Source organism: Lycium barbarum, chromosome 6, assembly GCF_019175385.1.
Source record: "Lycium barbarum isolate Lr01 chromosome 6, ASM1917538v2, whole genome shotgun sequence".
In the NCBI taxonomy this organism is placed as follows: Eukaryota; Viridiplantae; Streptophyta; class Magnoliopsida; order Solanales; family Solanaceae; genus Lycium; species Lycium barbarum.
In genome coordinates this window covers 116607937-116618377 of record NC_083342.1, presented here as the reverse complement: position 1 = coordinate 116618377, position 10441 = coordinate 116607937, and the positions used below count along the sequence as shown (strand labels likewise).

Below are 10441 nucleotides of genomic sequence, written 5' to 3'. Positions count from 1 at the left end.
TCTTTCTTTCACAAGTTTTTGTTTTTTTAAACGAAAAAAAACAGCTACTCCAGATTGTACTCTCATTTGTCCTACTTTCACTTTATTTACTCATCTTTCAACCTCAAATAGTGGGAACTCCTCGATGTCTTACTTCGGGGTACACCATCAAGTGTTGGTCCAATATTTCATATGGTATATCTTTTAATATAAACAATTATTAGCTCATAGACGACCAAATATAGCAGGTGACGTTAAGCTATTAACAAACCATAGGAGAGATGTAGCAAGAGTGTTGAAGACATTTCTTTCATGCATACCACCTTTAGTTCAATATGAAACGTGTAGCCCACAACTCATCATTTGCCACCTTAGAAAAGGGGGTACCTTCTACCATCAACCACACCAACCTTTCAACAAACGAACATTTTTCTCAGAACATCAGCAGGCCATAACTCTCCACAAAGAAAGATACCAACAATCATTTCAAGTTTTTTGCTTTATCCGCACTCTTTCTCCAACCATAAAGGTTCCAACAATGAAAGTGAAAGCTTTTGGTCCCTTAAAATGCAAGCTTTCCAATCCATGCAAGAAAATACTAAGGTTGTTCAAGTTTAGACTCAGAAAGCCCCTCTTTATAAGAAGACTCAAGTTTCGACGTTCAGTACATGAGACTGATAGAAGCACCCCTAGAAACCGAGGTCCACAGATTCAGTCAGTTTTCCGTTTGCTAAGAAGAAGAGGGAGAGAGGAGGACCAAGTCATGGAGCTCAAGAGTTTCTCAGAAGTAGAACATCACAGAGCACCATTTCCATCACCCCTCACCCCAGCTTACGTGAGATTGAGTGCAGCAACTAAAAAAGAAGTGTTAGTTCAGGATGATGTGGAAGACTCATGCAGGAGCTTTGAGAATTATCTGATGGAGATGGTTGTGGAAGAGGGGAAAATGAGGGATTTGGCAGATCTGGAAGAATTGTTATACTGTTGGAAGAATCTCAAAAGCCCCGTCTTCATCGAACTTGTGTGCAGATTCTATGGAGAGCTATGCAGGGATTTATTTTCCAACAGCTACGATGACGACAGTAACACCCCAAAGAGACTCTTACAATGAAATTGTTTTATCTTATTGTTTGAGCACAACTCATGTCTTTACACTTACACCTATTTTGCTCGAACAAAGACACATGAATGCTCTTCTCTCGAACATTATATACAGGAGCAAGATATTTTTAAAATATATAACAGGGTAAGTACTATTCAAGTGGCTTAGAGCTATCACAATCACTGTAATGATCCATTCAACCTTCTTTCCTACAACTAGGAAGTTGTTGGGGGTTCCTGAAAGGGTTGCAAATTATCAACTAATCAAATTCATCTGTAAAATAATCAGCATCCTTGGAATAATCAGTATCCTTGGGGGTTCCTGAAAGGGTTGCAAATTATCAACTAATCAGATTCATCCGTAAAATAATCAGCATCCTTGGAACATCCCTTCTTGAGCCTCTCCTGCAGATCCAACTGCTTGGGTAACACTAGCTCGATTCTTTGACCTGACTCTAAAAAGTATCTCTCAAGCACCATCTGCAATTATACAATAAAGCTTATTTCTTAATCCTAGGTTTACTATTTTTAGTCTTACGTGAAAAACATGCAAGGGAGAAGTACAAAAAAGAAGATGAGTTGAACTGAATACATACAGCAGCAGCATAGGCGTCCTGTTTCCCTTCACGAGCAGATTTTCCGAGGCCCCTAAAAAATGTTGATGCTGTTCATTTGGAATAATTTTTATAATATTATGATATCAAAAAATATGTATCTTTGTCTGATGTGCCCCATCATGAACCACACTAGCATCCTATTTGTGCAAACCTTCACTAACATACTTTAGTTACCAATTAAAACAAATACAAGGCACATGCTAGTTGCTAATGTTTCTGAATTTGCTTGTATTGGCAATACAAGCTCCGAGGTAAGTTAGATCTAATCATAAATTGATCCAAGTTCATTCTGCATTAATTGATCAACCCCGCGGGACTAGCATGCTATCATGGCCCTATATTGTCACCAAGAAAAAAGCTTTTACATTCTAAGAATTTGTATCTTATTATAAATGGTTAAATGACCATAAAGAAGGGGGTGTGAATCTAGTACCAACAGATATTTCCGTTAGATTAGCATAAAGGTTTAACCTTTAAGCTTTCTTTTTGTCCTTTTTCTTTTTTTACAGCTAATTTCTGCACACCTCAACTATTCCATCGATTACTTGCATCCTCTCAGCAGTACATATGAGAAAGAATCTCATAGTTTTTTCTGTTTACTGGGATTAGGACAGTGGCATGATTTTTTATTTTTTTTGATAAGGACCGTGGCATGATCTTCATTCCAACTCCTAACTAGTTAATTTGTCTTGCTTCAAATGGGTGAAAAGGTGAAAAGATCTAAATACTAACAGACGTTTCTCCCACTTTAGGATAACTTCTGGTAACAGACTGTTTAAAAGATACCTTCTCTTCTCTTATACATTTGACAATCAATTTATTAGCAAGACAAGTAGACAAACTTCATTCATTCCCAAAATGAGATCATGATTCCTCCTTGTGATCCTAGATATTTACTTGCATAAGAACTACTTGAAATACAATGAAAGAGAATTACTTGCTTCCTCATAACACATGTAATAATATAGGGACAAGTTTAGAAAACCTGTTACCTATCAACCATGTAGCTCATGGCCTCAATTGTTGTCCCATACTCTTCCTGCAGATATACTCTCCAGCCCCTAAAAGGACAGCATTGATAAAGAAGATCACAGATCATGGCAAGGTCCCTCACCACTTTCAAAATGAATTTAAACATGTCACAAGAGAATAACTATAGATAAGTGCAGAGTTGAATTTAGCGTCAATAATTTGTAAAACCAACTTATCAAAAAGAAATTGGTAAATAAATCCAAAGCATACTAGCTCAAAGGTTTATGAAAATAGTAAGTCAACTAGTAGCCCTAGAGTGTAATTATCAGATCAGTTTTGGTTAGTAAAGCATAATAAACAAACATGTCTCTGACAGTTCAACCATCAGACCCCCACAAGAATTTTCTAGAATATTCATTTTCAAGCAACTTGACACATAATCTTCAGAACTTCCATAAGGTCACAGGTGATGACAATAATAGTTTTTTTTTTTTTTTTTTTTGGATAGGTAAAAATAGATTGAGAATGCTAAATAATTGGTACCTCTCAGCAGCTCGAACAGCAAGCCTACCAGCAACACTTCTAACTTTGTTAGATTGTGGAGTTTCCTTTCCATCACTTGACAAAGGCAGTCCAATTATAAACTCATCCACTTCCTATCTTCCCAACAAAACCACACTCATGAAAAACTCCAATTACTGCACTATCAATTTAATTCTTAACAAAAAAATAAAAATAAAAAATGAAAGAATAACTAAATCATATCCAAGATAAATCACATTGAAACCAGCTGATTAATTACCATAAAAATTAAATCATTCTACATTAAACATAATGAAGCTGTGTGGAAATATTAACCTTGACAACTAAACATTCCAATTTGTCTGGCATATTTGATTGGACAAGAATTTCAGAAAGGAAAACTTTTAATACATGAGCTAATACTCATATACTGATCCATAACAAATCATATTATCTCCTATCTATCTATGTATAATAGGAGAGGCAAAACAAGGATATGATGACAAGTGTCATCCCCATAAAAATAAGGAATTAAAAATACAAAATCTATCTACATAGAATAGGACAGGCAAAAGAAGGAAAAGATGACAAGTGTCATCACCACAAAAATCAAAATGTAAAAATATAAAATTAAAAAATTACAAAACTGCAACAGTTAAATAAAAATTGAGCAAATTACTCAGCAAAACAGTTAAATAAGTATCCCATGCCCACGATTTCACCTCTTCCAAACCACGTTCAATGAAAAATTAAAGCTATCTGCACTGCTCAAAATAAAACTACAAAAATTTAGGAATTTTTTTTTTTTATATAGTTTAAAAAAGAGAGAGAGGACAGTTTTAATCGTGTTTTTAGTTTCCACACGTTGAGAATTTGATAACTGACCCAATTGTCAGTTACCATTCTTTTCTTCGGGTTCTACGATTCTTATTCCTCTCTCTGTTATTCCTTCTCTCCGCTTTCTCCACTTTCTCTCCTCTTTCTCAATTTCATTTCTGTATTAATTTTCTTTTCTTAGTCTCAATATTTCATCACCTTCTTCCACTGGTATTCACCTTAGCCGTTTGTGTTGGTAAGTTCTTTTGGTAATTTTTTGCTATACTTCTTTTGTTTCTAATCACCAGTTTTTTTGTTTTTTTTTTTTGAAACTGGTACTATTCACCTTTGGGTTGCTTCTTTTTTTGCTCAAAGTTTTTGCATCCATTACTTTTTTCTACTGGACAACATTAGTGAACAATGTGTGTTATTTATGATTGTGTCCAAAAAATTCATTTAAAATGTGTATAATTTGGTTGAATGCGGTTCAACTGCAGTTTGATATTGTCAGTCCAACTTTGCTTTCACTAAAAAAGTAGGATATAATGTATCACTTTTAGCATAAACCAAGCTGTGACTATCACCTTAACAAAATTGAAAACTACTTGCAATAGTAATGTTCATGAACAACAAATGTGTTGCATGCATCTGAAGGAAGGTGGCTGGTTCTATCCCTTAACAGTGGGCTTCAAGAATGAGGAAATGAAGAACACGCAACTCCAACAACATATAGAAATCATGGTATTCAGAAGAGAAGTATCACAACTTTAAGTATCTTTTCTTTTAAATAATTTTGGTTGAGGATTTCACTTTAATAATTGCGTAGAGCGACAATTTAGATGCTAGATGATGAAATCAGATTACAACCATCGATTTAGGAAGTTAAAATATATTTCAGTTGCATATACGATTACTTGTGATCTGACTTTACAACAACAATAACATACCCAGTGAAATCCCACAATGTGGGATCTGGGGAGGGTAAAGTGTACGCAGACCTTACCCCTATCTCGGAAGATAAGGAGGCTGTTTCCAGAAGACCCTCGGCTCAAGAGAAAACATAAGAAAAGGTCAGATAAGCACAAGCAGTTCAAAGCAAAATGAAAATGAAACTAAAGAAAGCGAACAAGTCATGATAGAGCAGTCTGAGAAAAAGGAAGCAGTAGCTACCACAGATAAATAAGATAATTGAAGTACAAGAAACAACACATAGTAGCAAGCATCAAATGACAATAGACTATATATCAAAACTGCGACTACCTACTAGCCTTCTACCCTAATCTGAGTCCTCCATAACCTCCCTAATCTGTGATCTGACTTTCTATTTGGATTTATTCTCTTCTCTCTATCTCTCCCTCTCTCTTTTTTTTTTTTTTTTTTGGCGTATGTGTTTCTTCATTAGCTACAGAAATAATGCTATGATTCCAATTAAGACCTAAGGGTAAATTTTAGTGGAAGATGCAATTGCAGCTGATGCCACAACTACCATATGTTATTATTTTCTATATGAATTCATCGTAAAGATATCACCAACTCTGACTTGAGATTTTAGTTGCAGGTCTAAAAACTAATGTTAAAGTTATTCCTAATGGAGTTGAGGATGTAGTTGGTGATGCAACTTGGAATTAACTTTCACAACTGTTTTTAGTTCTTCCTCAGGTATTGAAAAAATAACTACAACGTGCATGTAACCACTAGAGAAACTTCAGTAAATCCTTAATGAAGACAAATCCTGACCTTTTCTGATCATTTAAACTTTAAATTAAGATGCCTGTGTTATATGAGCTTTGTACCTTTTCACTTCAAAAGACTGCTGGTAAGACTCTTAAACAAATAGCTCAACTTTATAAATTTTTCTTAACTATATACAACAAACTTGTGTTGTATAGAGTGAGAAAGTATTTTCTGTGTGAAATTCATTGACATTATGACATCCAATTAAGAAAAATAACCAGTGCGAATTTTCTCAGCTTTCTTCTCTGTCGCACATATCCTATTTTCTGATTATTTTTTTTTTAAAATGAGTTTTGTTCTCTTATTCTGGAATTAGACTTGGGCAACTTCGTTCTAGAAATAAGTTTCTCCCTTTCAGCCACTGTCTATGAAAGGCAACAATATTACTGCAGTGCAATTCTCATGAAGTGCATAACCATGTTCTTTTTATCACTTTGGTTGATAATAGTTACATCCTTGCAGTAAGGATGTTCAATGGCAAGCATTCTAATTACAAAAATAAAAGAGAAGGGATCCATGCTTGTCCAACTCTTTGATATGAAAAGAAGGGATAATGAAGTGCATAACCAGATGCTGCTGTTTGTTGTGTAAGAAAATTCTTAAGTATAATTGTAAGGGAAAAGAGTTGTCCGTAATTGTGCCTACGTAACTTTTAAATTGGCTTCTTCAATAATTTATGTAAGCTTGCTCTTTAGTAAGTAAAGAGTTTGCTTGGTCATGTTGATAATTATTGTTGCACCATGCACATCTATCATCCACAGTGGCGGAGCCAGAAATTTGGTGAAGGATGTGCAATTTTTTTTCACTTGTATTAAGGGTGCAAAATTAAATACATATACTCATAATAGCTAACATTTAACCTCTGTACACCGCATAATTTTCCGTCAAAGTTGTGCACCTGACCACCCTTCGCCTAAGGTGGCTCCGCCCATGATCATCCATGGGAAAATTTACTTATGATAGATAGTTAACTTTCTGGAATAATAGCCAAGGCAGAGAAAGCAGGCAAGTTCATGTGAGTTGGTGTGAAAAGAATAATCCAATTGCAACTACTTAGAATCCTATTCAACATGAAGGATGAAGTTTGAAGTGAAAATGATTTGTTGGTGAATTTCTACACTTTAGTATTTGTTTTTCTTTAGTGGATAAAATCAAACTTTTCACAGGTTGTCCTTCTATTGCATATATTGTAGAGTCCTAAATATTAAATTTGTAGTCTTAAAGATCATGAATAATTTTGCTGTAGCAAATATTGTTCAATAAGAAGTGCTTCAGGTTCTTTACTTTAGTTCACACATCTTGTATCTTTTTTATATGAAACAATCCGCAGATCGCGCAGGTACATATACTAGTAAAAGCTAAAATGTAAAATGTTGGGATATCAGTCCAATTATAAACTCATCCACTTCCTGTTGAGTATCGTCAGGCACAATAGTCGGGCACAACTTGAATTTTATTATTTCAAAGTAAGGACCAACTTCGGTCTTACACTAATTTTTTTTTTGCACTCACTCTAGCAACTCTCTTTGTTTCTCTCTACTATTTCTTACTAGCTCTCACACTTCTCACTTCTCACTTGTAACTTTCTTGCTTACAACTCAAATGACCACCTCTATTTACAACTTTGTCTAGAATATTCCTAAATATTTTTTTCTAGAGTGCTTCTCCCTATTCTCTACAACTCCTTAATTGTTCTAGATTCTTCACAAAATATCTTAGATATTCATTAAGTTGGTGATGAATTCTTAACGCTTCCCACCAAAACCACACTCATAGAAAGAAACTTCCAAATGCTGGGATATCAGTTTAATTCTTAACTAAAAGAAAAACAAAATCACACATATTATCAATACCCAATTGATAAATTGCCATAAAAATTTGCTGTGTCTGAAAATATCAACATAGCCAGTAAAAAAAACAGCTAAATATTTAAAACTAGCAAAATTACTCATAAGAATAACAAGAACCCGGTGTGAGGAGGGTAGAGTGTTTAACTAAAATGGAAAGAAACCTGTTTTAGGGCAATATCAATAATTCGAAGCTCAAGTTTCTGTCCTCTCAACTCCAATACCTGACAAAATCCAAAGTCGTTTCACTTTGTACGTGTATCAAACTTTGGGGGATGAAATTTGGGTGTTACCTACCGTTAAGGGTCGAAAATTGAAGCCTTTACTGAGGGCAAGCCCAGTTCGAGCAAGGCCCAAATCCACACCAAGACTGAAACCTCCTCTCCACCTTGGATCCATCTTTCTTCGTACTGCATTTGGGGGGATTGATAATACTATTGACTCTACTTTTGAACTTAATCCTATACACTTGTTACCCGCCGGCCACATTACCGCTGCTCCTAATACATGTGCCATTTTAAGATAATTTCGGCTGCCAAACAAATCTAACCATATTTTTCTTACGTATTGGAACAAGGGTAAAATATGCCCCCCGGTTCAAATATACCCGTTATACTATTGGAATAAATATATCCCTCCTCCCAATTTTCACCCCTAGTAGCCTGTTTGGCTAAGCTTATAAAAATAACTTATTTTTTAAAAAAATATTTTTGGTTAAAAGTAGTTTGTGTTTAGCCAATTAATTTAAAAAGTATTTTTGAGCAGTAATTAGTGTTTGACCAAGCTTTTAAAAAGTGCTTCTAAGTGTATTCTTCACAAAGTACTTTTCAAAAAAGTGTTTTTGGATAAAAGCTATTCTTTTTAGCTTCTGAAAAACTGCTTCTGTTACTCCCCAAAAGAACTTATTTTCTCTCAAAAGCTTGGTCAAACACCTCACTTTTTTTAAAATAAGCACTTATTAAAAAAATAAAATACTTTTGGAGAAAAAATAAGCTTGGCCAAACAGGCTATAAAATTTCCTTCCTCTCTGTCACCATTGGCACTATATTATTCTTCAATGGTGACTAAAGCTGAGAGAGAACAATACTGAACTTAGTGATGGAAGCGGGGAGGAGCAAAATGGGTTAAGGGTGATGAGGTGGTAATGTTACGTGACATCCACCCATTAAATATCAGTGTCACGTATGATAAAGATGTACACCTTGGACAATTTTAATGAGGGAGGGTATATTTGATCCAATAGTATTACGAGGGGCATATTTGACCCTTTTTCAATAGTAAGGTGGTTTATTGGCCCTTTTCTGTTTTTCTAATTTTAAATACAATTGTATGTGGGGAAAAAAAACACAATTGTATTGTTATTTTAAATGTATTGTGATATTTATTTTGATTGTTAACTTTTTTTTTTTTTGGGTTTTGCACTCGGTGTTCGGTATCCGCATTGAAGCCTAGCTATATGCATATTCGCGCCACGTAGGCTTCATTTGGGGAAAAGCGCTTCTTACCAAGAATTTTTCATACTCAAGGCTCAAACTCAAATCTCTGGTTAAGGGAAATCTGCTGCATCACATCCTTTAGGTGTCTTACTTTAATATATCATATCCTTATGTAACAATGGAAGTACTCTCTCCGTCCCGATTTATGTGTTTATAGTTTGACTATGTACGGAGTTTAAGAAAGAAAGACAGACTTTTGAAATTTGTGGTGTAAAATAAGTCATAGATATTTGTGTGGCTGTAAATCATTTCATTAAGGGTAAAAGAGAAAGTTTAAAATTAAATTATTTCTACATAATAAAATGTATCATTCTTTTTTAGAAAGATTAAATATGAAAGTGTATCACATAAATTGATATAGTGAGAGAGTACTTACTATTTTATGTACTGATGAATTTGGTGGTCGCGTCGTTAAGTTTTCTTTTTTCATTTTGCGCTTACTTATTATTTAATAATCATAATTTGTCTTTTACATTACCTTTTTTTTTAATTATAACTTTACGCTATAGTTTAATTTTTTTAATATTATTATAAGTTTATTTTGTTGATGTGTGACATTATGTAACAAATACAATCTATTCAAATAATGTATTCAAGTGGACACTAACAAATGAACCAATTCAAAGAAAGACACAATTGGGCTCTTATGTTTAATCCAGGAGCAGACAATTGCCAAATGTAAACAATCAGATGAATTGTTCAACTCATCTGAATGAAATGCAGGAATATACCTCATAATAATTAACAACACAATATAGGAGTAATACAATATGAAACTGTGTAACAACCTTCAGTTTTGAAGACTGGATGCTAAGAAATTAAATTGAAAATAAAAATCAATAAAAAAATTAGTAAGGCTCACGTGTCTCTTTTCCTCTTTCTCATGTATAATTTCTTGACAGAGCATAAAATTAGGAGAGTTTTAATACTAGTTAAGTGATCTGTGAAAGACTTGAGTAAATTGATGTAATAATGCTTTTATAACTTTATTGGATAAAATATATTTTCACGTTATGCATATAAACGGAATCTATAATTGATTAAATATTTAAATCGCAAATAAAATATTTTCATTAGAATTATTTATTTAATAATTGAAGATGAGAAATTGAGAATTTTCATTACCAAAAAAAATTGGTTTAAATATTTCGTTGTGTATAAAAAAATGTACAATTAGCTCAAAATGTTTGCTCTCATAAATTTTAAGTCAAAGATACTTTTAATTAAAAATATTAAAATAAAGTCCGATTTTCTTAATTACTCACTTGCAGAGGTCGTAAGTTACTTATATAAAGCAGTATCCAAATTTAAGATATAAGTGCATGTTTCACTTTATTGTGGTTCAATTCAGGTCATA

General features: G+C 33.7%; 2 protein-coding genes across 2 annotated transcripts; one reads left to right on the top strand and one right to left on the bottom strand.

The window, feature by feature from the left end:
• The first annotated feature begins 248 nt into the window (after positions 1–248).
• Positions 249–1090, top strand: LOC132645745 (transcription repressor OFP17-like). The gene has a single exon (XM_060362908.1). The coding sequence runs from the start codon at positions 518–520 to the stop codon at positions 1088–1090; it is 573 nt and encodes a 190-aa protein (XP_060218891.1). The 5' UTR covers positions 249–517.
• On the bottom strand, positions 1082–8166 carry LOC132645744 (uncharacterized). The gene is made up of 6 exons (XM_060362907.1): positions 7886–8166; positions 7753–7812; positions 3213–3325; positions 2690–2758; positions 1677–1728; positions 1082–1560 (listed from the first exon to the last, which is right to left on the bottom strand). Exons 1-6 carry the CDS (start codon positions 8102–8104, stop codon positions 1426–1428), a joined length of 648 nt encoding a protein of 215 aa, XP_060218890.1. The 5' UTR covers positions 8105–8166; the 3' UTR covers positions 1082–1425.
• Between the last annotated feature and the right edge of the window lie 2275 nt (positions 8167–10441).

Excerpts from the sequence above, each read along its gene's own strand:
- LOC132645745 (XM_060362908.1), top strand. The coding sequence starts at position 518 with ATGAAAGTGAAAGCTTTTGGTCCCTTAAAATGCAAGCTTTCCAATCCA.
- LOC132645744 (XM_060362907.1), bottom strand. The coding sequence starts at position 8,104 with ATGGCACATGTATTAGGAGCAGCGGTAATGTGGCCGGCGGGTAACAAG. Across the intron at positions 2,759-3,212 it reads GCTGTTCGAGCTGCTGAGAG|GGGCTGGAGAGTATATCTGC; the intron begins GTACCAATTATT and ends CTGTCCTTTTAG. Across the intron at positions 1,561-1,676 it reads AGGACGCCTATGCTGCTGCT|ATGGTGCTTGAGAGATACTT; the intron begins GTATGTATTCAG and ends GTATAATTGCAG.